At 28.5% G+C, this 26,865-nt stretch overlaps 6 protein-coding genes and 1 long non-coding RNA gene across 11 annotated transcripts; 4 read left to right on the top strand and 3 right to left on the bottom strand.

The window, feature by feature from the left end:
- Positions 1–39: 39 nt before the first annotated feature.
- Positions 40–3,668, bottom strand: LOC130669108 (tubulin gamma-2 chain). The gene is made up of 5 exons (XM_057471819.1): positions 3,410–3,668; positions 2,514–2,716; positions 2,295–2,441; positions 2,097–2,233; positions 40–1,013 (listed from the first exon to the last, which is right to left on the bottom strand). The coding sequence occupies exons 1-5, from the start codon at positions 3,456–3,458 to the stop codon at positions 191–193; spliced, it is 1,359 nt and encodes a 452-aa protein (XP_057327802.1). The 5' UTR covers positions 3,459–3,668; the 3' UTR covers positions 40–190.
- Positions 3,669–3,865: 197 nt separating this feature from the next.
- LOC130669113 (putative sulfiredoxin) lies at positions 3,866–5,761 on the top strand. 4 transcript variants are annotated; one of them, XM_057471825.1, is made up of 3 exons: positions 3,866–4,064; positions 4,154–4,355; positions 5,423–5,761. In XM_057471825.1, the coding sequence occupies exons 1-3, from the start codon at positions 4,005–4,007 to the stop codon at positions 5,569–5,571; spliced, it is 411 nt and encodes a 136-aa protein (XP_057327808.1). In that variant the 5' UTR covers positions 3,866–4,004; the 3' UTR covers positions 5,572–5,761. The 4 variants fall into 4 exon arrangements, with proteins under 4 accessions (XP_057327808.1, XP_057327811.1, XP_057327809.1 ...); XM_057471828.1 differs by having other exon boundaries at positions 3,910–4,064; positions 4,148–4,355; XM_057471826.1 differs by having other exon boundaries at positions 3,910–4,068; positions 4,148–4,355.
- A 49-nt stretch (positions 5,762–5,810) lies between these two features.
- Positions 5,811–13,498, bottom strand: LOC130669106 (cyclic AMP-dependent transcription factor ATF-6 alpha). 2 transcript variants are annotated; one of them, XM_057471817.1, is made up of 3 exons: positions 13,357–13,498; positions 10,045–10,257; positions 5,811–9,485 (listed from the first exon to the last, which is right to left on the bottom strand). In XM_057471817.1, exons 1-3 carry the CDS (start codon positions 13,430–13,432, stop codon positions 7,219–7,221), a joined length of 2,556 nt encoding a protein of 851 aa, XP_057327800.1. In that variant the 5' UTR covers positions 13,433–13,498; the 3' UTR covers positions 5,811–7,218. The 2 variants fall into 2 exon arrangements, with proteins under 2 accessions (XP_057327800.1, XP_057327801.1); XM_057471818.1 differs by lacking the exon at positions 13,357–13,498 and adding an exon at positions 11,163–11,576.
- Positions 13,499–13,662: 164 nt separating this feature from the next.
- On the top strand, positions 13,663–17,764 carry LOC130669110 (uncharacterized). Its single transcript, XM_057471822.1, has 6 exons — positions 13,663–13,861; positions 14,263–14,421; positions 15,961–16,371; positions 16,890–17,023; positions 17,105–17,472; positions 17,535–17,764. Exons 3-6 carry the CDS (start codon positions 16,106–16,108, stop codon positions 17,712–17,714), a joined length of 948 nt encoding a protein of 315 aa, XP_057327805.1. The 5' UTR covers positions 13,663–13,861; positions 14,263–14,421; positions 15,961–16,105; the 3' UTR covers positions 17,715–17,764.
- Positions 17,765–19,824: 2,060 nt separating this feature from the next.
- Positions 19,825–21,315, top strand: LOC130668501 (type-2 histone deacetylase 2-like). The gene is made up of 2 exons (XM_057470830.1): positions 19,825–20,104; positions 20,249–21,315. Exons 1-2 carry the CDS (start codon positions 20,001–20,003, stop codon positions 20,745–20,747), a joined length of 603 nt encoding a protein of 200 aa, XP_057326813.1. The 5' UTR covers positions 19,825–20,000; the 3' UTR covers positions 20,748–21,315.
- Positions 21,069–23,563, bottom strand: LOC130668502 (uncharacterized). The gene is made up of 3 exons (XR_008990025.1): positions 23,068–23,563; positions 21,375–22,988; positions 21,069–21,200 (listed from the first exon to the last, which is right to left on the bottom strand). It is a non-coding gene; the product is annotated as an uncharacterized LOC130668502 (long non-coding RNA).
- Positions 23,564–24,182: 619 nt separating this feature from the next.
- Positions 24,183–26,019, top strand: LOC130667924 (uncharacterized). Its single transcript, XM_057469855.1, has 5 exons — positions 24,183–24,826; positions 24,896–24,968; positions 25,058–25,377; positions 25,455–25,594; positions 25,693–26,019. Exons 1-5 carry the CDS (start codon positions 24,637–24,639, stop codon positions 25,897–25,899), a joined length of 930 nt encoding a protein of 309 aa, XP_057325838.1. The 5' UTR covers positions 24,183–24,636; the 3' UTR covers positions 25,900–26,019.
- Positions 26,020–26,865: the final 846 nt, after the last annotated feature.

Raw genomic sequence — 26,865 nt, 5'->3', positions numbered from 1 at the left:
AACAGGTTAATTTTATTAATTATTTTTTAAAGATGATAATTGATTTAGAAAAAATACTGTTACTTTAAGCAGGAATGTCATTAACAATAATCAACATGGCACTATAATTATCATGTCGTTAATAACCTAGATGAGATTCAAATTTAATAACTGATTTATGGCAAATGAACTTTTAAAATAACAAGTTATTTTATTCAGCTTTATTAGGACTCCATGTAAGATAATCAGGTCGCGTGGCAGCTTGATATTCTTTGACCAGACACTCAACAACTTCGCGTGAGTTATCAAGTTCATCTAAATTATCTTCAAACATTTTTTCTTTCTTGAATTGCTCAAGAAACGCTTCACGTTTACGTAATTTGTCGTACTGCTGAAGAGCGCGATCAAATAATGATGATATGTTGGTGTGATTGGCAAGCATAAGACCGGAAACGCGATGAGCACTTTGAATGTACGGTGATTTCCTTGAAAGCGCGACTTGGATACTAGCCGGTCCCCAAGGAATGAACTGCGCCAGCTTACGTTCTCTTATTCTCTGGAGAGATTTATGAACTTGCGTAGGATCAACTTCGCCTTGAATGATGTTTAAAATTGATATGTAACAGTGCGAGGCATTTCTGTCCAGTGCTGTGGACACCATCATGTTCTTTGGCTGTAAAAGTCGACGCATCACATCGAGCACTGACGTTTTCCGAACAGACTGTCCTTCTTGGTCGGTTGTCAGTGGCGTGTATCCGGTCATGAGGAAATGAAGACGTGGGGTTGGAATTAATGGTGCGATCAAACCAACCAGATCGTTGTTCATGTAAGACGGGTATCTCAGGGTTGTTGTGCTGACAGACATTATTGTTGACACCAATTTGTTGATTTGAGTAAAACTGGGATTTTGAATGTGGAGCCGGTCTGATGCTATTCTGTTTAGTGCTGTGTTATCTAGGACTACGACACAGTCAGCACATTGGGTTAATCTTTTTAGTGTCAGCAGAGAATTGTATGGCTGTACTACGACATCACTGAAAAATAATATTTTATTATGGTTGTTTATTTGTTTATTTTAGACCTACACTGTAAAAAATTGGGAGTGAATTTGGAGTGATTACAGATTTTATTTCAATCCGAATTCACTTCGTCACTCGGAGTTTCGGAGTTTAAAAAAAAATTCATTTTGCATACGGAGTAAATAGGGAGTCTTTCAGCTGAGTAATTTTGATTTTATTTAAATCTTAGTACTAAAATAAACTCCTTTGGAGTGAATTTCATTCCTAGGAGATTAAGTAAATAAATAAGCATTCACTCCAGATTTACTCCATGTTTACTTCGCTCATTTTTACAGTGTATTCTAAAGTTATATACTTTTTAGGCTTAAAAAATTTTTTTTTAATTTTTAGCTATAAAGTAAGTCTACAAAACGAATGGCAATGAAAAAAATTATACGCCCTATTGGTTTTAGAGAATTTTCTAAAGCGCAAAAGGACGTATAACAAAATGTCTTTTTGAAATTAGTAACGCGATATAACTGGATAAATAATATGGTTATAAGTATCAGGAAGACTGTGATTTGAAAATGGATTCGTATTTAATTATAATTTGATATTTATTTTCTAAAAAACTTGATTAGTTTGGAAGAAGTTTTTTGATATTTGATTGATAAACCGGAAGAGATAAAAAAAGTCGAAATAATTAAACGTAGGTAAAAATCTGAGACCTTTTTTATGACTATAAATGTAGCAGACATAAGACAATTTTTGAATTACATATAAAAAAATTAAATAATTAAATTGATATGATAAAAAATTTTGGAATTTTCTACAAGCCCATTTTTTAATTTTTGTGTTTAAAAAATTTCATTTTATTATTTTAAAATTTTAAAAATTGTCTGATGTCCGCCAACTTTACTCTCATACCTTTTTTATAGAAAATTTACTTAGCTACCAAAATGTTTACATAAATTTTTGTCATACTGTAATAGTTTGGCTAGAATTTTATTTTTTTACAAAATCTATCAGATGAGAATTTGAAAATTTGTAATAAAATAAAAATTAAATCGTCGTGCAGTGAAGCGGGTGAGTAATACTAGTATTAAATAAATAAAATACCTTATTTCATCTTGGTTTGGAAATACACTGTAAGTTTCAATCAATTTCTTTGGAAACCTATCAGCTAAAGACTCTAACATAAATGACCCCATACCAGAACCAGTTCCTCCAGCAATTGAATGGCACAATACAAATCCCTATTAAATAAAGTAACACATAAATAATGCTTTTATTTTTACTTAATATTTTTCGTATTACCTCCAGACTATCACTACCGTCAGCCTCACGATCCAGTATATCAAAAATTTCTTCTTGAAGTTTCTCTCCCTGATGATATCCAGATGCCCAATTATTACCAGCACCACCACCGTGCTTCGATAAATAAATATTTTCTGGATTGTACAGCTAAAATTATGAATAAAAATTTAAATTACCAGGACATTAATCATTTTAAATGAAACATTCAGCGAATCTTACTTTAGAATACGGCGAATTCATAATCGTATGGATAACTCTAGGTTCAAGATCAAGTAATACAGCTCTAGGTATGTAATGTTCATCATCAGACTGATAGAAAAAAACATCTTTTCTATCAGTACCTTCAGTTGCAAATTCTTCGAGTATTCCCTCTGGACTTATTCCATGTTCAGCGCACAGTCGCTTCCAAAACTCAAAGCCAACTAAAAATAATTATTTTTAAGTACAATAAATAAATGATAGTAAAGTAAGCGGACGTCTGACAATTTTTAAAACTTTTTAAATAATAAATTGAAATGTTTATAAAATAAAAATAAAAAAATGCATGTTTAGAGAATTCAAAATTCAGTACATGCATTTTTTAAATTTTATTATTTTAAATACTTAATTTTTACGATCCTGAAGTTAGCAGACAGTTACAAATTTTCGGATTTTTTTTTCAACAAATTAATGACAAAAAAAAAAACTAAAAATATACATATGTAGAAAATTTAATAAGCTATAGGTGGAATTTTTCAAAATATTTTTTTTTCATAGTTAATCGTTTTTAAAAAAATTTAAAAACTGCCAGACGTCTGCTAACTTCAGTATCATCAATTTTTTTATATGTAATTCAAAAATTGTCATGTCTGCTACATTTACATGATCCTGAAGTTAGCAGACAATTAAAAATTTTCGGATTTTTTTTTCAACAAATCAATTGCACAAAAATAAAAAATAAAAATATGCACATGTAAAAAATTTTAAAAACTACAGGTGCAATTTTTTCAAATTTTTTTTTTTATAATTTACTGTCTAAAATAAAATCCAAAAATTATTAGACGTCGGCCAACTTCAGTATTATACATTTACGCTGCTATAAATAATTACAATAAATAATAAATAAAAACAATTACTTTGATTGCCGCATTGGCCAAGCTGCAGAGTTATCATTTCACACGGCATTTTAAATATTAACGTCACTTCATACGCCAATAAATAATAAATTCGTTGTTTGAATAATTATTTAAATTATTTATTCAAGTTTAATTAAAATTAATTCGTACTGATTGACACAATAACAAAAACTCAACGGATAAATTATTAATTTTAATTTTTTATACCAACGCATAAACATCTGATACAAATATATGACTCGACTGCTGCTGCCATCTAATAATACAGAAGTCCAATAACTCGGGTTCCATTAACTTGGAATTTCCCCTGAATCTTGACCCCCACCACGAGTTTGCTGTCTCTCCCTGATGCTACACATTTGCATGCGTGTATATATTTATATATATGTCATCATGTGACACATAATGGAAGAGCGCATGCGTGTGTTTACTTTTTAAAGAAGAAGTGGCTTTCGATAAGTCGAATTTCCAAGAAATTTTCGCTCCTTCCTAGACCAATTGTCCGAGTTAATGGAATTCGACTGTTTTACTACAGTACATACCTGTACTTTTTTTTTTTATGTAAAATTTAATTACGACAGCTCGGTCATCAGCGATGATGACTAATGTCAGAAATTTAGTAAAAGTCTGCGGCTCAAAGTTTAAAAATAACTACGCAAGTATTTACTTTTTATTTGTAATAAATTTCAAATTTAAATTTATCTAATTGCTGGGTCTTAAAATAAAAGTAATTGTTAGTTTTAGTCTAAAATGAACAGTGATTCAACAAGTATTCATTCAAATAAAGATGCTGAAATTTATGATGTACCAATGAATGTATTATTGAGACCATTCCCACCGGAAGTTAATGAAGAGAAAGTTAAAAGTTTGATGGAGACACTGAGTGATCCAGAAACTGAATCATTGGTACCACCTATTGATGTCTTATGGATCACTGGTACCGAAGGTAATAAGACCTGGTTAAGAAAAGTAATTAGAAAAGATTTTTTTAAAATTTGAATGGTTTTTTAATTTTTTTGAGTTCCCAATAAAAATTAAAATGAATTTTAAGCTTGAAAACTATTTCAGGGTGGCCACAAAGAAATGATTTCAAAATTCCCTGATATTTCTCGGTTTTCTAGTAAAGTTTTTCACATTTTTCCCTGATTTAGAAATTTTATTCGTATCATTTAGATATTCAAAGTTTTTATTATATTTTCATTTTTAATAATTAAATTTTATAATTAAGTCATGCGACAAACCATAAAAAATGGCAATAAAATAAATGAATATTGGCTACTTTTGATTATTCGATGTTAAAAATGTATAAGTTAAAATATTAAATAAGAAATCTTATGATTTAAATAAATTCAAAATATCCTGGTTACAAAATTTAAGGGATATTAAAAAAATTTCAAATTTTTTAGTAATTTTCAACAGTTTGTAACTCGAAGGACAATGGTCGAACAATAAAAACAAAAAGTCAAACTGTAGCTTCAAGTGTCTAGTTTTCTGACCTGGCTCTTTAAATTTTCTTATTATGCACGGTTCCGGAGTAATAAAAAATCAATCATAATTATCGAAAAAAATTTATTGAAGCTCGAAGACCGTTTTTAAGACAAGCGAAAATTTGGTAAATTTCTATTTCGATAGTTTTCTTAGGATTACTCCAGAACCACACATAATTAAAAAATTTAAAGACCAGATCAGAAAACTAGACACTCGAAGCTACAATTTGCCTTTTTTGTTTTTGTCGTATGAACATTTTCCTTCGAGTTTCAATTTTATTCCCGGCCACCCTGTTATTTCGAAGAATTAAAAAAATTTTTTTTTAATTTTTTCAAATCGCTTTTCTTAATCAGATATAAATCATTCGCTTACTTATAGCGTAAGAGTAATCTGATTAGTTATCAGTTGATTTATAAAATGATAAAAATCGGCGAATCCACTGAGACTTCGTTGCTAAATTAATATCTCGACTTTTAAATTTATTACAAACGTTTTTTTAACTTTGATAAATTTAATTATCAACAGGAGGTGATTACTATTATTCATTTGGTGGGTGTCATCGATATACTGCTCACAAGCGTTTAAACAGACCGACAATCAAAGCAAAACTTGTAAAGTCAACGCTGACCGATTTAAAAACTTATCTTGGTAATTCAACTCCGGATTTGAAATAATGCGCCACAACTAAATTATTTTTTTTGAAATTTTATTCAAGTTATATTACTCATATTTTTATATACAATTTTATAAATCGAGTTTTACAGAAAACAAAAAATAATGTTAACTATTATAAAAATATAATTAAAGTATAAGTAAAAAAATTTTCAGTGGTAAATAATCTGGAAGTTTAACAAACTGCATTTTTGTGTTACAAAAATTGCCAAGTATTTTTAAAAAGTATTTAAATACTTTAATCTCTAAGTATACATTTACTTAGTATTGTGCTATTGATTATTTAATATATAAAATGTTAAATAAATTTAATATTTAATAATGCACACGTTGACTAAAACTTATCTTAGTAATAATAATTATATTACAGAAATTTAAATTTAATAATAAACCTCTTTGCTATCAGTAAATATCTAATTAATAACAACTAATATTTTGCGTTATTAATTTCAAAAAGAATGACATTTTTATACGTTTTTTTGGCGCAAGGGAACCTCTCAGAGCCAAAAAGACGTTTTATTTTTATTTTATTACAAATCAATTTGGAGATTTATTTCAAAGCTCGAAATTATCTGGGGCTCAAAGAAGCGAATTTGGAGTAAAAAAATAAATTTTCAAAACATATTTCTCCAAACGTATTTTCACTACATTTTACCCTAGTTTTAAAAAAGTTCCCTCAATTAGAAACCTGTAGCCTCATAAGAATAAAAAAAAGTTCCAAATTAGAGGTTTTTGAACTTTTTCGTAACGAAGGTAAAATTTAATAAAATTCTCCTTGAAGAATATGTTTTAAAAATAATCCTGAAATTGACAGACGATCGAAAAATTTTTGGATTTTTATTCAAACAAATTAATGACAAAAAAAACAACTAAAAATACGCACATTTAGAAAATTAAAAAAACTATAGGCGCAATTTTTTCAAATATTTTTTTTTTTAGTTTATCGTTGAGAAAAACAATTCAAAAATTATTAGACGTCGGTTAACTTCAGTATCATTTTTAAAAACGTTATTTTTTTACTCAAAATTCGCTTTTATAAAGTCCGATATCTAAAACTTTTTTATTTTACTATGAAAATTACAAAAGTTTAAAAAAAGTTCCACTCGAAGTTCTAATCTGTCTCAAGTTTAAAAGTTCCACATGTCGAACTTTTTTTACACATCTCTAAAATAAGTCTACCAATCGATTGCCATCGAAAGAAAATAGGAAGCTCCCTAAAACCAAAAGGGCGCATAAAAATATGTCCTTTTGAAATTACTAACGCGATTTAATCACACACGCAGATTATTAACTAACACTGTGCGATTGTCAATCCATTTTTTGTAAACTTAAAAATTTATATGCACACAAAATTACTTAAAATTTGCACTTGGTTACAATAATTAACTATTCAAATATTACACACCTTGATAATTAATTAAATTACAATTTACAAACTGCTATCAGTCGTTACTTATTAATTTAAATTCATTTTAAATTTGCTTATTAATCCTGCTTAATAGAAAAAATTTATCATAACTTTTTTTAGCCCTCAATACACAGCCTGTCTAAAATAAATTAGACAATATATCCTTATAAATATAAGGATGTATTTGTATTTATTATGCATTAATTGATTTATTAATTTATTTAATTAACTAAATAACTTATTAAAGATTCAAGCCTCGTCTTTTTCGTAATTGTTTGTCACTCTTGACATAGTCTCTGTTTAAATTCTTAACATACGAAGCAACATTTGTTGCGTAGTTGACATTTTTTGGTACGTAATCGTAATTTTTTGGGCTGTCTACCGAAAATCCCGACGTAAATTTATCATCTTTAACTAAATACGGAATATCATTTACAAATTCCGGCTCTTTTTTAATTGGATACGACTGATTGCTGCTTTTACTTTCATACTCACTCGCAGTTTCATTATTTTTGACATAATTAAAACGTTTGTAATTTTTCGTTAAATTAAAATTAGCGGCTGCTGGTCTCGGATTACTGCGAGTTTTGGGCTGAGCTTTGCGATTGTCCTTCAAATACTGAACGACAATAGACTCAGGCAAGTAAACCAGTTGTGTATCAGTGACTTCGCAGTCAATGCGCCGCATTGTCACATGATTAGGAGGCGGTGGTGCGAGAGAATTATTGACGGTATCAGTTGGGAATATCAGTGACATACGTGGCCTCGTAGAATTATTTTGACTCAACGCTGACAGCGAAAGATGCTCGCCGCTAAACCAAATAACGTAAAAAGTATCACGATTTTCTAGTGCGTCAAACAGTGAGAATATTTTTAGCGCGTTATTATTTGCTGGTGTTAATTCTTTGTCATTTATTACTGCGTTTAATTTTTCGTCCTTCGGTAACAATGATTTTATTTTATCTCCATTCAAATCTTTTATTTTTGGCAACAAAAGTTCACCAACAGATTTAGCTTTTATATTTTTCTTTTTATTATTTAACTCGGTCCAATTTTCATGGCCGCTGTCTTCTCCAATCCACCGACGTAACTCGTAATCTAGTCGTATCGATTCCGTTTGATTGATGAACATCGGACACATCGGCTGATGCAGCGACGTTGTGTTGACATCCTCAATACCCCCATCGTTATCATTATCGATATCAGAAGACCACAGCAAAGACCTGCCGTGTCTGAGATTTGGTACCACAGCTGGCGCATTAGATTTTGATAAAACATCCAATTGATTTTTATCTGGTGAAAACATTCCATTGAATGGAAAGTTTATCGAAAACATAAGAAATACTGCTAACAGTATCGCGGTATTTTTTTTACTGACTGCATGTTTTAAATTTCCTAATTTATTATCTGAACAAAATAGCGATTGATTGTCATCAGTTAGATTTAGTTGCTGTCTTAAATATGAATTTTCCATTCTCAATTGTTTATTTTCTTCCCGCAAGTCTGATATCTGTCTTTCCAAGGCCGTCACATACTCTTTTTTTTTCTTGCGAGATAAACAAGCGGACTCACGATTCTTAATCATCCTCTGCTGTCGTTTGAATGCCTTAAGTTCCGACTCTTGGCGCGCTGTCAAATTATTAATATCTGACAGCTCGGTTTTTATTAAAATCGGAGCTATTGTCGGACTGCTGGTGTTGTTTGTATGACTAATTACTATCGGTGTACATGTTTGAGTTGCTGGTAATGCTGATAGCGGTGGTGGTGCTGCTGTTGCTTTAACATCTTCATGGTCAACTGGAGTACTAATTACAAGTTCTGGTTTAACAACCGGTATGTTTGCTATTGGATTAAGTATTTTAACCTGGTTTGTTTTGGGTAACTCAATTGCTTGTTTAAAATCACCGGCTTGTAGATTAAAACTGTTCATATTGTTATCTTGTTTACGCTTTAGAGTTTGAATTTTTAATGGCGGACGTATTGATGGATTTTGTGATACATTTTTAGTCAAGGCTGCGAAATCTTGAGCGCTCAATACTATCATTTTACGCGGTTGCTCACCATTATTACTGTTTGATAATACTGAAGATGATGATGATAACGACGAAGTTGATGATGATGCTGATGATTGCTTCAGTGTTTGAATACACACACGCTTTGCTGTGTTACCTTTTGCCAGGACAAACTTAGCTTTATTCTGTGAAAGATTTACATCTTGAGCGCTAAGTGGAATTAATTTTAAAGGATGAAGTACTGGAATTTTAGCTGTCACTGGCTGCTGTTCAGGCTGTGGTGATACCGGCGGTGATTCTGTGTCTGGTGGTGATATCGGCGGGGTGTCTAAACTAAATTTTTCTGGTGATGCTGATGTTTTATTATAGGGGCTGTCATTGTGCCATTCAGAGCCACCGCTACTTGATTCCGAATGACTGGGGCTTGGTGACGGTGGGAAATGTGAATTTTCTGATTCACGTTTTATGATATTTGATAAATTATTGATATTTAATTCTAAAAAAAAATAATATAATTGATTAATTAAATAAATACGTAATTTTAATTTTATTATTAATTACACTGGTCACAAAAATTAAGATATATAAAAAAAATTCTAAATTTTTGGGTGATTTTCAACATGCTGTAACTCGGTGAAAAATGGTCGTAGAGTAAAAGTAAAAAAAAGAAAATTGTAGCCTCGAGTTTCTAGTTTTCAGATCTGGACTTAAAATTTTTTATCATGCACGGTTCCGGAGTAATCCTAAGAAAACTGACGAAAAAAAATTCCAAATTTTTGCTCGTCTTCCAACAAGTTTATGGGCATCAATAATTTTTTTTTGATAATCTGACCCTATGACTCTCTTAGGAAATTTCATGCCCTTTAATTTGCCGGCCTCAAAAAGTCTCTAAAACGATTTGACGCCGAGTTATCATTGATCAAAGCAAAAAAGTCTATTTTAGATTTTATAATCAATAACTCCGGACAAATCACCCAAAAATTTCGAATTTTTTTTAATATCCCTTAATTTTTTTAACCAGTGTATTATTAATGTAAAAAAAAAAAAAAAAATACCTGTATTATTAATATTTGAAAATACATCATCGAATTCATAACCGGTATCGAATCTATCGAAATTAGATAATGAATTCAATGCTGCGCCTTTTATGATTTCATCAGGACTTTCATCACGACCAGGTGATCCTTCGCCATTTAATAGCAATGGAATCTCAAGGTCAGAACTCAATGCTTGTAAAAAATCATCCGCTGGTAATGGATACTCGTTATCTGTAAAAAAAATAAAATAATAATAATAAGTAATTATTAAAAAATACTTTTTTAAAATAAAGAAATAAATAATTTGTCTAAATGATATTTTATAAATTCAGTGAAAATATTTATGAATATTTATTTATAATATTGGCAAGTTATGTTAATATTTAAAATTAACGAGTTTTCGAACAACTTTTGACGGTCACGTTTGTATGTTTAGAAGAGAAGGGACAGAAGCAACCGGCGTCGTAACAGGGGATTTTTGAGTCAATGAACTTTGTATTCTTCTCTCTTTTGCTCTTTCTACTGTACTCTTGTATTATGAAATAAAATCCAGTATAAGAATCAATCGCTTTAGTGCCGATAAAACAAAATCAAAATCTCTCGTATCTAAAATTATCAGTTTTGAAATAAAATACAAGCCGCTTATCCAACAAATTAATAAAATGAATTACTAAATTTAAAATAAACTTAATTTTAATTAATTAAATTCAATAGTTACGATACTTGACCTTATTAAATAATTTATTGGAGTTAAACAAATAAATTTTGATGGATGTTGTTTGATTTTAATTGTGTAACGCAATACATATTTACAATAACGTGTGTTATTATAGAGAAATTGATGCAAGTATTCAATATAATGTACTTTTATAAATAAATATTGATATGAAAAATATATAGTTCATTGTATTGAATTATGATAAGTGCATAATTCATAGTTTGAACGATATCACCTGTGTATATCAATTTCGTAACACTTTCGATTATAAGTTCAATCATTTTTATTTTATTCAAAATTATCGACTACTAGTAAATATAATTTTTAAATTTACAAAGTAAATAAATAATTTATGTTAATTATGTTTAATTTTTTAAATAAATATAAATTATATTAATAAATAAAAATAAAATTTTACCTAAAAATAATGAGTTTTCATCAAAATCCATCATATTTAAAATACAATGACCTTTAGTATTTTGTTTCATTTTTACAACCACTATTTTACTTTTATCATTTATTGAAACACTATTTTTTTTTACTAATAATTTAACACATTAAATTTAAATGGAAATGAATAATTATTTTTTTGAAAAACATTTAAAAACACGTTTGTTAAACGTCAAGCATGACCAACCGGCATTATTATTTTTTGTTGTCGTTTAAACCACCATCAACTTTGGAGTATCGTGTGTATGTGGAATATCACCAGCAGCAACAGAACATACTTCCACTTCTCTTCACAATATACCCATATACCGGTGAATTTAACTAACTACGAAGAATGTTTGGGTGTATAGGAACGTCACTAGACATGTATACACACATATATATGTATATATGTATACCTACACATTTTTAAGTGAGAAAAATAAAAATACAGTGAGTCCCGTAAAGTTATTATCTACAAGGTGGTCAATATTCAACTTAAATAGAAAAAAAAACGATAGCTGATAATTTTTGAATTTTTAAATAAACAAATTTGATATTAAGAAAAACAAAACATTTTTTGAATGGGTATTAGAGACTTTTAAAAAATTGCGCGTATAATTTAAAATTAATTATTCGGATTGTAATCAATTTGTTTATGAAAAGTTGAAACTCATCTGAAGTTTGCTAATTTGAATATCACAAAAAAAAGTGAAAATAGCAGTCTGGTAATTTTTTTATTTTTATATAAACGAATTTAATATTAGTATAAAAAACAAAAAAGATTTAAATGCGTACTAGAGACTTTTAAAAAATTCGCGCGTATAATTTAAAATTATTTATTTAAATACTATTTAGGGCCAGTTTAAATTTTTATTGCTGATATACTTATATATTATTAATGTATATAAGCAAAATTAATTTAAACCCGGATAAAAATAAAGCCGGTTTAAAAAACGTGTCTTTCATTTGTTTATGAAAAGTTAAAACACATCTGAAGTTTGATAATTTCAGTATCACTACAAAATATCAAGTGAAAATATCAGTTCTGATAATCCTTTGATTTTTAAATAAACAAATTTGATATGAATACAATAAAAAAATATTTTAATTCGTACAAAAGACTTTTAAAAAATTCGCGCGTAATTTAAAATTATTTATTCAAATAATGTTTGATTTGTTTATAAAAAATTAAAACTCATCTGAAGTTTGATAATTTCAGTATCACTAAAAAATATCAAGTAAAAATATCAGTTCTGATAATTCTTTGATTTTTAAATAAACAAACTTTGTATAAATACAATAAACAAATATTTTAATTCGTACAAGACTTTTCAAAAATTCGCGCGTAGTTTAAAATTATTAATTCAAATAATATTTGATTTTTTTATGAAACGTTAAAATTCATCTGTAGTTTGTTAATTTCAGTATCACTAAAAAATATCAAGTGAAAATATCAGAGTTCTGGTTATTGTTCGAGTTTTTAAATAAACGAATTTAATATTGGTAAAAAAGAAAAAATCTTAAATGCGTACTAGAAATTTGTCAAGATTTTAATCACTATATTTTGAAATAATATTTTATATTTTTATTTTATAAAAAGTAAGCACGCAACGGATGGCTGGTTTTAAACGGACAATAAAAAAATTTTATTGTCATTTTATTGTTACAGATATTGTTAAATCACCTACGGAAATAAATTGTTATGAAACAAAAAAACAAAAAAATAAACCACAATACATATATAAATTGAGTTAAAAATTTAAAAAATCACTTAGTATTATAGATAAAGGTATTGCTGATAAAAATAATAGTCGATAATTACTATCGTCATTACTAAAAACTCCATTTATATTTTTAGGATTTTATTTTTTTGTTTAGCAAGAGATAAAAATTATTTGATAATTTTTGTAGAAAAGATTTTCAAACGTACGTACATTTGCAAATAATTATTTAATGTATTGTAGTAATGTCGGAAGTTATTAGAAAAATAATTTGTTTGAAATTTTTAGTAGATGCAGTAAATAATAAAAACGTGAATATGATAAAGCAAATAAAATATTTAATGCGGCATTGAGTAAAAGATAATATTTATCGAAATTAGTGTATATGTGAGCAATAATGATAAGGACAGAGGATTCCGATAATCAATTTTTTTTGAAATAATTGATATTTAGTCATACCTAGAGCTTCTAGTTCTGGAAACATCGGAAAATTCGTATCTGAGTAATTCCACTGCGGCTCTTCCTTGACCAGCATTTTACTGTTGTTGTCAAACTTATGACATTAAACTTTTTTTTTAGAGTAATATCTCTAAATTTACTATTTTTTCATATATGTGATGTATGAAAGAATTGCTTAAATATTTAAAAACTTATTTTCGGTACAAAAGTTTAAATGCAACACGTACACAAATTTTTTATTGATATTTTTTATAAAAAATGCATCAGCATTAAGGAAATCTGCTAAATGGACAGAACTACTGGCTGACTAGAATATAGCGTTAATGTATTGTATATATTTGTAAATTATAAATATGTCATACTGCAGAGTCATCTATTTTATGTACATCAGTTTTCTCCTGGTGTGAAACCGACTGATGGTATTTTTTCAAAATATCTGAACAAAACTTTTATCATCGATAGAAAATAGTGGAAAAGTTCAAAAACTGGGCTGGATATGACAGCGGTGGGTGTTGCCTGATCTTAATTATTTTGATAAAATGATCTAGAAATGCCAAAAATGATCTAAATTGATGATCGATGTATGAACATAAGTCGATTCTTTGGCAAATGAATCGGCGAGAATCAATTTTACAAAATTGGTCCCGGCATCATGGCTACGATTCGATGATAATCTTTGGCTTTATTTTTTCTCGGGAATTCAAACTTACTTTACTTTTTCAAAATACAACTGTGCTATCTCTTTGCTCATGATGTTTTCCTAATCCTTAATCTATCCGATTATTAAGTGATTTCATCCGAATGATTAATTATATCAATAATTTTTTCAAACCCAGTGAAGTTGTATTTTACTAAAAAGTTTTGAATGACAAAGATATTAATAGTGTAATATTTTAATTTTTCTAGTATCATTAATGATGGTTAAAAAGTGATGATTTTTTAAGTAGGAAAGCATAATCATGCAAGCAGTAATCCAAAGTACCCGAACCGGAATTCAATTCTATACATAAAAGTCTACAGATCTGTTTTTTCGGGACCATATGTTCTCAGCATTCCAAACTCCAGGTATATCTACACTGGTATATATATATATATATACACTGTAAAAAATTTTTGTGTAAAAATGGCCCCCGAGAACTTTATACGGCCGTGTAGAGGGAAATAAAACGGTGTCATTTACTTTTTTTACATCAATAACCCGTAGGAGAGCAGGGGGTAAAGTAGGCCCCTTAAAATTTTCAAAACTTCAAAAAATATGGGGGCAAAGTGGGCCAGTCCAAATTTTCTATACGTCAATAAATTCGGACGGAAAATAATCTTATCGAAATTTCTAATGTAATGAGGGCTAAAATAGGCCACCGAAACTGTTCATTAAATATAATTTATTAAAAAAGTTAAAGATAATAAAATACGTTTCGAAGTTATATCGCAACAGACTATTAAAATGATTTTCTATATTATTAAAATACAATTGTTTTATAGTTATTTTCAATTATCACACGTATAAAAAATAAAAAATATTAAATCCGAAATTTTTTGAAGGGCCTACTTTGCCCTAATTTTTGATTTTTCAATTTTAATGGACGCAGCATAATGAAGTGAAAATAAGTATCAAGGGTCTAAAAAGAAGTAAAAGCGTAAAAAAAATTAATGATAATATAATTATTTTCCTTAAAGGGCCCACTTTGCCCCCTCTCCCCTATTACTCGTAATAATTTTAATTAATGAGCAACAAATGATATTTAAAATTTTGAATTCACACCTCCTAAATTTAACACGATATTTGGTGCACAAGTAATTTTCACACGAAAATTTTTACACCGAGTGATTTACACTACACCGAGTCCAAAATTTTTTTTTAGTACATTTTCCTTTACATTAAGAAAAAAGGGTCAATGCAAAATTTTTTCGGGAATATTCTTACTATTCTGTATATTATAAATTTGTACTAATTATAGTCATGATAAAAAGTGATTTCGTAAAAAATATATGAGAAATATGAAATTTGAACTATTTTCCGAGTAATATTGATTGATTGATTGATCGATTGATTGACAGAAAGTAAAATCATATTTATAAACATGATCACATTATTCCAATTTTTGATTGACTGTATAATTAATTAATTTAATAAGCATAAGATAATTATTTTCGATACTGACATAACTGTCATTGAAATTCTAATTTTAATTAATTAACTAGTACACTCGCGTAAGTCATTAAGAATACATAGCATCAGTTTATTATAAAACGTACATGATCTCAATATTTACGAATACAGTAAAATTTTAAATCCAGCGTTTGAAAATAATCGACTGAAAAGTTAAAAGAGTATCAAATTATAAAGTCATTTGAATTATTAAAAATTTAAAAATGAGATGGAGACACGTTTTTTATTTTTTAATTGTAGTTTTTCTTGCATTGATATTTATTTCTTTGATTTCTATAAGCGTGTGTATGTTTTTAATTGAAACAAGGTAAGTGTTTGAAAATTTGAAAAATGTTTACATTAAAAAAGGATTTGTCAAAGTGTAAAAAAAAGAGTGTTAATCTAACACTTATTATCTTGCTCGACCTATATTTATATCTTATATTTATTTTTAGGAAACAACCGATAACAATATTTTCATTCAACTCAACACCATCATCGTTAATAAATAACACGGACAGCAATTTTAATGGTCCCACGTCCAATATTTATGGTAAAAATGCCAGTAAAAATATTATTAGTACTATTGTCACTTCGAAAATGATGTCAAGTTATAACGATGGTTTCAAAAAAGATAATATAGATGGTTTCAAAAATGACAGTATAGAGCAAAAGTCTAGATTAATTGACAATTCAACCTCGACAACGGAAAAAACACTTAATTTGTTTGATATTAAAAGTCCTGATTGGATTTTACCAATTTTTTTTCGAAATACATCAGAGCCTGAAGTAAACTGGAAATATGATTGTCAAGGAGTATTAATTAATCCAAAAGCAGTTCTGACTGTCGGATATTGTGCACAACCGTAAGCATTGAAATAAAAATTAAATTAATAATAAAATATTAATTTATTAGTGGAAATTTCTTTCAACAATAAGACACTCTTTCAAAATGAATCTGTTAATATTTAGTCATGTGCAGCAAGTGTGCGCAGTGGGTAAATGTGCACAACCCATACGAAAAAAATATATATCCGGATATATATTTTTTTCGTATGGGAAACCCATGTATTTCAGTCCGAAATGAATGGGTATGCGCACACTTACCCACAATGCACACTTGCCCCACATGACTACTGCACAAATATATCACTAATTAAATTAGTGATATACTTGGGAATATTCACTGATTTCCCATACGAAAAAAATATACATCCGGGATACATCCGGGCAAAATTGAATATATGTCTCATACATGTAACATATATATTCAGATTTGCCCGGATATATATTTTTTTTTTGTATGGGTTGCAGTACTTTTCACTGATTCATTTTAAGAGAGCATTCAAAATTATGCTAATAATATCAAAAATGCTGTTTGCAGTTTAAATCAGGTGGCATACGCTATTGGAACTTTCAGTCGCAAGATTGATAGCAATGAAATATATGTAAACTACGATCAACTTCATAGTGTTTCCAATATAACTGATTATCGAACGTACAACATATTAAAATTCTGTAAACTACAAATTTTTTATTTTTTCATTCTAAAACTTCCTGTTTAACTAATATAATAATTTTATTTAAAATCCTGTGTAGGTTATTCAGGTCGTGACAAAAATAAATGTACTAAACCTGAATATGGTCTAGTTGTCATGATACTTGATAGAGCAATAAATTCTGTCAATCCTGTTGATATATCTCCAACATCATTGATGACATTACACGATCTATATGATGACACTATTGAAAGAGAATGTATTCACATAACATTCACACAGTATCCTAACGCCGAACTTTTTGCTCAACGGGATATTTCAGAAAAAACTATAGATCGCCCGACGTTGTTTGAAAAATACAGTGCGACTCTAAAGACCCTCAATAAATCAGTAATTAATGGATCGTTCGAGTTCGATCCAAATAACAGTCTTTTCGGTACAATCGATAATTTAAAAGTAAATTCAACGGTAAGTTAATTTTGTCATTACCTTTGAGTATATATTTGATAAAATTGTACATATTTTTGCAGGACGACAAATACTTTTTATTGGGAAGCCCAATAGTATGCAGAGTTTCCGGTAAAGAAACCGGAAACTTTTCACTGGCGGGATTATTAGCGAATTCAATGTACTCCGGAATTTACGAGTATACGAATATCCATCATGAAATAGAGTGGATACAAAAAAAACTAGAAGAAATTTCGTCATGAAAAATTTTTTTTGCTATCGCAATTTCACGAGTATTATAAATTTATTGTTATTATTGTATTTATTCACTGTTATATATATTTATTAAATCTTATAAAATAAATAAATGAAAATATACTGATTTTTTTTAACGCTTAATATTTACAATTGTCGGAAAAAAACTTATGCTTTTGTCAGTCATAATTTTGTTGTAAATCTCGGACACAAATTTTAAGATTTCGTGTATACATAAAAAAGTTTTTTAACTGTCACTTATTTTTAAATTGCGGTAAAGCCCTTGAAGTAGTAAAGTATTTCAACAAGAGAACATAAGATCTAAGGGAGGCTAAATTTAAAAAAAATGCGGTAAACAGATTGATATCATCTATTGTTAAAACCTTTTGTTATTTTAAATTAAGTGTGACTAAAGTTGACTTTTGAATTAGGAAAACAGGACACCATTGGAAGCATTTCAAAGTCACGTTACTTGAAGCGCTGAGAAATTTTGTACCCCGAACCCCGAGTATATTTTGTGTTCCTTCAGGTATAAAAACTATATTGTCATGACTGATATATTGAGTAAAAAATTTTGTCGTTGAATATGGAATGAAATCATCATATCATCAGAACAAGAATTCATCAATGGTTTAATAATTATGTTATTTACTAATCATGAAAATTTATTATTTAGACGTAATAGAGGTCTAATTAATTTCTTTAAAAATATTTTCTATCAATCGTTAGATTAATTGTCAAGGTTGTTACGCTGAAGATAAGATAAAATTATTTTTTCATAATTATAAGAACACATTGAAAGGAAAATTAAGATTATTTCAGAAAAAAATAATCATATTGAATAGGAATTTAATTCAGGTCTTTGCAACAAGGGCTTAGTACGGAAGCGTTATTATTTTTTCTTAAAATTCAACGTGCCATCTTCTCAATTCTTATATTTTCTTCATAAAAAAATCTCAAATTTTGCCTGTGGACAGAAAATTTTCCCAGGACCGAAACATACTCCATCCCTAGCTATATTCTCCTAATGAAATTTTCAGTTTAACCGATTCTCGAGTGGGTGTAGTTATGACTATTCAGCTCAAATCACTTTTTTAGACTTAAAATACGCAATCTTCACATTTACAAGAAGGATATGGTGTTAAAAAGAATTTATTGATCACAATATGTCATTGTGATTGTCAAAAAATCGTCATCAAATGATCAATTTTGAATCAAGGAAACATGATAATATAAGAAGTATTTTGTAAAGTTACAACGAGGAGTCTATTCTATAAGACTACGGGTACGATTTCTTGGGTACGTTGCTTTTTACCTGAATGAACCCTTGGTTATCAGGGGGACAGATCATATTGTTCGTTTGAATCTTTTCACTTTAAAAATTTTTTTCTCGTAACACAGTTTAAGTTTTTTTAAAAAGTAGTTTAAAATAAAGTGTATTCATTAATATCACACGGGGAAATTATTTTTGTTTGAAATATGGTGTCATAGTAAAGCCGAAGTATGATGGCCACCTAACGGGAATTTAAATGAACACATGCAAAAATTACTATGGCCACAGCAAAACTGGCACACAAGTTTCTGTGATCATTGTAAATTTTACTATGGTTAAAGTGATTTTCGCATGTGTTCATTTAAATGTCCGTTAGGTGGCCATCATACTTCGGCTTTACTATGACACCATATTTCAAATAAAAATAATTTCTCCATGTAATTAATATGGATCTATAATAATTAACAAATTTTTCTTTAATAAACCTTATATATAATTGCGCATGCCGTTTTGGACCTATAGTATATTGTATAGAGTCGTGTGGGGTAAGTGTGCGCAAATCAATTCATTTCGGAGTGAAATGCATGGGTTTACGCACACTTACCTACTGCGTAGTTACGGTTTTATTATTAAATTAGGTCCATGACGTATGTGTCATTAAAATGATATTAATTACTAATACAAGGTTGCATTCTCATTTAGAATTCTTTGAATAATAAGTTATACATATATTTACATCATACATTATTACCAAAAATAGAATGAACTAAAATTCTAATTTACTTATTTTTTAATGAAGATAACTTACGTATTAGATGAGATAGTAAAACTCGATATTAATTACTATGAAGAGACAATTGGAGAATTTCAAATGAGCACAATACAAAATATTTTACATTATAGTGTACATCACAGCGTAATAAAAAGAGAATAAGAGAAATATTTAAAAAATTTGTGTACACTGTAAATTTAAAATTATGCACATATATTTAATAGTAGAATAAAAAAAAATTAATAAACAATGGCTTTGTCAGCTGTTTTTAAAGTTTTGTTGATCGTGCTTCTTTCAGTAGTTCTTACTTATTCAATTTTTGTGGGTGCTTGGATATACTCACTTCAGCAAAAGTAAGTACATAAATATATATATAATTTATTTTAATAATAAACCGTTAAAAAATATTATTTAAAATCGTATAGGTATTGAAAGTTTGGAATTTTTATCGATCAATCGATTTATTCTTATTAATAAAAATTACATAATTGTTTTAGACCAAATAATACATCAGTGACGACGACGTCTACGAATACAACGACGCCATACTCTGGAGTAAAATGTGATCTTAATCAAAATACAAATATGAAAAACACACATAGTTATAATCACACCAAGAATAATAATGATACTTCAGAAATCTTAACTACAGACAACGAAAAGAGACTAAATGTATCAGACACCACAATTCTTCTACCTGATACAAATCGCACGGATATTAATATTGACAATATTCATATCCTACCTTTTGGGGATACCAATATTACTAATAGTCTTGACACCACAAACAATGAACAAGGAATAAAAGCATTGGAATCGAATACTAAAAAACCTAGTGGTTCATTTGAAAAATCAGATTTTGAAAGAATATTACCTTTTCTCTTTGTAGTCGAACGTTATGATGGAAAATATTTATGTTACCGTATTCAAAGCAGTCCTCCAGCAAGTCCAACTTCAAAAAATTGCGTCATGATTAATAACAAAATTTCTAAATAAGCCATCGGTTCTAAGAATTGTAAAAACTGTATCTAAATATTTGTTGAGAAAAAATTGCGGATTTATTTATTAAAATTGTCAGTTTTGGGTTTTTATTTAGTTACTGAACGTGACGGATTACAATAATCTGGAGCTAATAAAAAAAAATGAAAATGATTAATTAAATTCATAAAGAGAGATCGTGCTTACACATGTACAGACCAACTGACGTCCAAGTAAAATGTTTTTTAACAATACTCTAAATAAAAGAGCTTGTAATTATATGTAAAAATTATTCATTGAAGTTTCTTCTCGCTCTAAGTGTTTTTTATTCATTCAAGTGCTAAAAAAATTAGTGGAGATGATTGAAGTCGACCGAAACTCAGTTCTTAAATTTGGTGACAGTAAAACACAATCCGCTTCGCGTTCGAGGTGTGCAATTGTTGAAATAAAATTTGTGTTGGACAATAATACCTTCAAAAAAAAATCAAAAAGTCTAATATGTTCCTAAGAATATTAAAAATTATTATTTTAATTTATCATACATATTATTTTTTAAAAAATGTAATAAAAGAATTTTTGAAAATCATGTTATTATTTCTGTAACTTACTGTTATCCTGTCAAAATTACTGTAAATGCACACTTACTCTTACAATTGAGCTCTTCGGTCGACGACCTTCAATACAAAGACGTTATTTGTAAACACATTTCAAAAGATCCGCCCTTTTTCTCGACCTTTCTGAAAATTTTATGTACTATATCTTCTTATATATTATTTTCTCCTAATACAAAAGTCCAAAATAATGACTTCTGGCTTAAATTTTCATACATATCATCATTTCTATCATTATCATATATTATTCTCAAGAAATTGATCTTTTATCTGCTTTCTGAACAACATAATGATCATTATTTAGGTCAGTTTTTAATCCTCAAATGTAAGGCATTTCATCAAGGGAATATAATAAATGAAGAAGTTAATTTTCTAAACATCTAAAAGATTTGTCATCTCTCTCAAGGTAACAGAGATTATTTATTACTGATAATTACGCCCCTCGTTATTTTTATTTCTATTAGCGTGACCTTTCCAACTAGGAAAGTATGATAATGTAAGAAGTATTCCGAAAAGTCCCTGAAAAAATTCCACTCCAAGATCCCCATTCTTTGATATTCTAAAGGATCAGATGACATTGGGATATGGATCACACATGTATGTAGGATCAATTGTGTATACAATAAAGCAGGATGAGTCAGAATGTTTTACCGATGAATCCACTAGTATACCTTGGAAAAAATTGTTACTTTGAGTAAATAACTTAACTTTTCATATTATAGTTGACTGAGGACTGAATTTGTTTAAATTTTATTTTCTGTAACATTCGATGCAAATTCATACTTAGTAACAAACAGAATTTATTACTCTGAAAAATATCAAGTTTAGTATTCATATGTATATATTTTTTTTAAATATTCTAACTTAGACTACTATGTACCATACCAATAGTGATACTTTCTTGGTAGTTTAAAATGCTATCTTCTTATTGGTCATATCTCCCTAATACAAAAATGCATTCTAATCACGTTAGAACTTGAAATTTCAAAAACTACTTCCTCCACTATCATATTCACTTGATCTAAAGTAAATTTAAATAGTTTCAAGGGTTAAAAAGTTGTTATTAAGATGGAATACTTTATTTTGATCCCTAAAACTCGAGCATTCTAACAAGAAATTATGAAAATAGCAGAAGTTACAAGTCCTGGTGGTATTTGGGAATATCTTTGACCTGCATGCCATCCAGGTATACGACATAAGAAGAGGGTAGGATAACTTAAAATTTTTTTTTCTTTTTCAGAAATAAAAACTTCCACAACAAAAAAGTAACATCTGTTGATATTTTTTATTATTCTTTAATTACTTTGAAAATTGAGATCTGCAGTATAATCAAACCGTTTTTTATTTTCTTTTACTAATAATGAAAAAAAATTGTTGGAAAATCCAAAAGTCCACACCTCAATTAATAAATTAATTATGTATATAAATTAATTTTTTTTTATTATGAATTTTTATTCAACTTATAAATTATCAATTTAGTTTTTCATTTCTTATTTTCAGTTTAATCCTTTTTGACAAAGTGATTGTTAAGTTATTACTCAGATATAAAGTTCAAAATATAATTGTGTAAATTTAAAGCGGAAATACTAATTTATTCACATCTCAACAACATGTTACACTTTCCCGCACAACAACTTGAAAACCAACACTGCAACAAATATTGTGAAAAATGTTCAGATTAATAAAAAAAAAAATAAATAAAAAGACAAGAATTTGTTTTTACATACCGATTCACCAAGTTCGGAGCACGCCCCAGTCATCTGGGCATTTGTCGCAGCCGCTAACAATGCCACCAAAAGAAGTAAGATCATGAGCTTTGACATCTTCAGAAAAACTTATTAAACAGCTGTAAAAAATTCAATTAAAATAATTAAATAATATACAATGTAAGAGAGTTGTACTATTTGGCGTGAAAATTTAATTTTGTAAATTTATAAATGTGAATTAGAAATAAAAATTTAAATTTCCCATACATAAATAGACTTTTGGAAAATTAACCCGTCAGCACTTCCGTTATGAGAAATTTGCTCACAGGACACTATTCAAATTATAGAATGTCGCTGTAGTAAGAGCGAGACACTAAAGGACACGAAAGTGCTGAAGGATTAAGTATTTTATAAGAGTATTATATTCGAAGTTCAGTCAAAAGTACTGACTTTGAATTGAAACTTTTAAAATTTGGCAAGTGGCTATTCAAGTTTATAATTAAGATTTAGAAAATCTAAATACTTATATTTGTACAGAGATACAATCTTGCGATACTTTGTAGAATGTTATGAATATCTTTTATCAGGAAAACGCGTATTTATATACATCAATATCTCAATATACTTGACACAAGATCAAATGTTATTTAAACTTTTATTTTAAATATTTAGATGTTGTGAAACCGAAATTATTTATTATAAACAAGTAATTGTGTAACTAGTATGACTTCATTTATGTTATTAATCTAATCACATTGAACAAAAATTATTACGTACTATAAATTATTACTCTCTAAACATGAATAAGTGGAATAAATGAATATTCACTAATTTTGAGTGCCAACCGAACCACTTTTTGAAATTAGTGGTTCGGTTTACACTTGGAATCAGTGAATATTCACTTATTTTCACTTATTCATGTTTAGAGAGTATACATACAAACAATTAATGAAATATTGTACAGCACTATAGTTTTTAATGTAAATTCTTTATTTTATACTTTAAGACATAAATTTTTCAAAAAATATTGATTGGGTCTATTCAAATGTGGGATTTATTTGCCTGAAACAAATTTTAATTGGCTCAAATAAATTTTTCTCTCAGTATGTTATCTAGATGGTAACTATTACTATTGGCAATAGTAAATATTACTATACGAGAAATGAATAGTTAACATAAACGCATGATAATGATTATCACATACAAATATAATTTCGTATTTTTTAAATTATGCTACAAGCCAATGTACTATTTGACGGTGTTATAAAAAAAAACCCAGGCTATCAGCATTTAATGAAGAACAATAGAATAATAATTATAACTCATTTCTAAAAGCTATCATGTCCACTGATATGAAACGTAATTCGAATCTAATGACCATTAATCACATATACACGTAAACTACTTATTATACTGATTAAATGACCTCCATTATACTTTTAATTATACCAAAAAAAAGCAGTATGTCTATAGAACTTATCGTCGAAACAATTAAAATATTTAAAGTATATACGTGTAAATAAAAAATTTCATAAATTTTTACAAAAAAGAATATAGTTTAAGATTGTTTCTCGATCTTACAAGTAAACCATGGCAATAAAACATTTAATAACGACCATAATAATTTTTATCTCGATTGAAAAGATTCAAAGTTGCTTTTATTTTATACCTGGGTCACGTGTAAATTACGACGTTGATGAAAATAACATAGATTACTTTCCTTGGACAGTGTTATTAGGAAAACATCTAGAAGATAAGAATTATGAAAAAAATAGAAAACGTAAATAATTTATCTGTTTTATATAAAAAATTCGATCAACATATGTTTTAAGCGATCATTTTTTTCTAGATGAATTCTATCATGGGTCCCTTATTCACCCACAAGCTGTTTTTATTGGGACAACTACTCAATTACAATTAGAGTATTTACATTTTAATAATATATCAATTTATAAAATTTGTGTCGCACAGATTATATGAACATAAATACTGTTTTTTTCTTTAATTACAGAAATAGTGGTTATTCAGTTATTGGCGGCTGTAAATCTTTTAAATCCGACCTTATGAATTTTTCTATTGAATCAGAGGAATGTCAAACCAGAAAAGTCGGTGATGTAATTGTAGGAAAATATCATAATAATGATAGCAATGGGATTTCAGACAGCGGCCGAAAATTTGAATATGTAAATATTGTAATTTTGAATCAGCCATTTGATTTGAATGATAGAATCAAACTAATTAAATTAGCAAGAAGCAATGATATGGTAGATATGAATAATTGTTTTATTTCTTCTTTAAAACATTTACAAAGTTCAACGAACTATGGAAGAGGTAAAAATATCATGTTATTTCATAAATTTAATAATTATTACTATTATTATAAAAATATAAATGATAATTACATACAGTAACACTCATTGGATCGTACAAGGTCGATAAATTAACGAATGGATCAATGACTCTACATATTTCAGAAAATAGAAGGCTTGTAGACAATAAAAATCGAGAAGAACAGCTCTTGTATGTACTGCCAGGGAAGATGTTACTTGTAATTATTCACAATTAATTAGACAATATATTATATAAATTTTTTAATTATATGATGAGTGTATATTATTTTTGATATTTATTTGTGTTTGATTTTAGAAAATTTTTGGAAGCCCAGTAGTATGCCAAGATCGATTTGATACTGAAAGATATCTGCAGATAGGGTACTTAGGGGTACGAGTAAATAAAATGAAGGCTTCTGTGGCTCGACCACTCATAACGTATGTGAGATTTTTGGACATTATTCCGGTTCAAAAGGAAATACAGAAGAAGCTAAACAGTTATTTTTATCCAAATGATAAATGATACCTTATCACGTTAGTATCCTTATATATGGAAGTTGAACTTAAACTTTTCGAACATATATATATTGATAAATAAATATAAATAAATTTTATTATTATAATTGTTAATTTTAACACATTAATTCTTCATACAATAAAATTTATATTTACAAATAAATTTTTTTTCTTTATATCCGCGACTCCAAATCCAGGTGTGACCCCCTGTCCAGGAAGCCAGGATTAGATTCAGTTTTAAATTAATTGGTTTGTCACTATCTCGTCTACGGCACGGGGAATCCCCATTCCCAGTCATAAAGAATATTAATGAAAATTATTAGAGTACTGTAGGTTTTTTTTTTTTTTTTTTTATTTAAAGACCCAACAGCCAAATGCCAATAACGGGATCACTTGATAAATTCCATATTGGTACATAAGTGATAACTGATAACTGATATATAAACTACAATGGTTAAATACAAACAAGGTATATAATGATATCATAGAACATCATTCAGCTAATAATTAATATAATGTTATAAAGTTAAACATATTTCTGGAATAAAAGATTTGTATAAGTGAGAATCAATTGATGATAATTGTATTTAATATCCGACAGACAACGAAATCCACTTTATGCAACCTGAAGACCAATCCAGGGAATTAGTACCATTAGGGACCCATTCCAAGCCCCACTTTAACCAGAGTCTCTCTATTTTCTGAGATGGGAGGAGTGATAGGTCCAAGTGGGGTCGGATTCGTGGTGGCCGGTGGTAAGGCACCCACATGCGTTGCATGCCTAAAAGGTTAATGCTAATGTGAGCTTATGTTCACATTTCGCTTTCTAATATTATGGCAGAGGATAGGGTTTAACGCAGCGCGAGTATGCCCAAAAGGGTGAGGGTTGGCTTCCGGTCGGCGGAGGTGGACTTAGGTCTCGTTACATTAATTAATTATTGCAAGGTGGCAATAGTTATCATTTTTTTAGCGT

The sequence above is a fragment of the Microplitis mediator genome, chromosome 5 (genome assembly GCF_029852145.1).
Source record: "Microplitis mediator isolate UGA2020A chromosome 5, iyMicMedi2.1, whole genome shotgun sequence".
Classification (NCBI taxonomy): domain Eukaryota; kingdom Metazoa; phylum Arthropoda; class Insecta; order Hymenoptera; family Braconidae; genus Microplitis; species Microplitis mediator.
The sequence above is the reverse complement of the archived record's forward strand: the minus strand, read 5'-3'. Positions and strand labels throughout refer to the sequence as shown.

Excerpts from the sequence above, each read along its gene's own strand:
- LOC130669106 (XM_057471817.1), bottom strand. The coding sequence starts at position 13,432 with ATGCTGGTCAAGGAAGAGCCGCAGTGGAATTACTCAGATACGAATTTT. Across the intron at positions 10,258-13,356 it reads TCCAGAACTAGAAGCTCTAG|ATAACGAGTATCCATTACCA; the intron begins GTATGACTAAAT and ends TTTTTTTTACAG. Across the intron at positions 9,486-10,044 it reads TTCAAATATTAATAATACAG|AATTAAATATCAATAATTTA; the intron begins GTATTTTTTTTT and ends ATTTTTTTTTAG.
- LOC130669110 (XM_057471822.1), top strand. The coding sequence starts at position 16,106 with ATGATGTCAAGTTATAACGATGGTTTCAAAAAAGATAATATAGATGGT. Across the intron at positions 17,024-17,104 it reads GTACAACATATTAAAATTCT|GTTATTCAGGTCGTGACAAA; the intron begins GTAAACTACAAA and ends AATCCTGTGTAG. Across the intron at positions 17,473-17,534 it reads ATTTAAAAGTAAATTCAACG|GACGACAAATACTTTTTATT; the intron begins GTAAGTTAATTT and ends ATATTTTTGCAG.
- LOC130668501 (XM_057470830.1), top strand. The coding sequence starts at position 20,001 with ATGGCTTTGTCAGCTGTTTTTAAAGTTTTGTTGATCGTGCTTCTTTCA. Across the intron at positions 20,105-20,248 it reads ATATACTCACTTCAGCAAAA|ACCAAATAATACATCAGTGA; the intron begins GTAAGTACATAA and ends TAATTGTTTTAG.
- LOC130669113 (XM_057471825.1), top strand. The coding sequence starts at position 4,005 with ATGATGACTAATGTCAGAAATTTAGTAAAAGTCTGCGGCTCAAAGTTT. Across the intron at positions 4,065-4,153 it reads CAAAGTTTAAAAATAACTAC|TCTAAAATGAACAGTGATTC; the intron begins GCAAGTATTTAC and ends TGTTAGTTTTAG. Across the intron at positions 4,356-5,422 it reads ATGGATCACTGGTACCGAAG|GAGGTGATTACTATTATTCA; the intron begins GTAATAAGACCT and ends AATTATCAACAG.
- LOC130669108 (XM_057471819.1), bottom strand. The coding sequence starts at position 3,458 with ATGCCGTGTGAAATGATAACTCTGCAGCTTGGCCAATGCGGCAATCAA. Across the intron at positions 2,717-3,409 it reads TGGCCAATGCGGCAATCAAA|TTGGCTTTGAGTTTTGGAAG; the intron begins GTAATTGTTTTT and ends AATTATTTTTAG. Across the intron at positions 2,234-2,294 it reads ACGGTAGTGATAGTCTGGAG|GGATTTGTATTGTGCCATTC; the intron begins GTAATACGAAAA and ends TTTATTTAATAG.
- LOC130667924 (XM_057469855.1), top strand. The coding sequence starts at position 24,637 with ATGGCAATAAAACATTTAATAACGACCATAATAATTTTTATCTCGATT. Across the intron at positions 24,969-25,057 it reads ACTACTCAATTACAATTAGA|AAATAGTGGTTATTCAGTTA; the intron begins GTATTTACATTT and ends CTTTAATTACAG. Across the intron at positions 25,378-25,454 it reads TTCAACGAACTATGGAAGAG|TAACACTCATTGGATCGTAC; the intron begins GTAAAAATATCA and ends AATTACATACAG.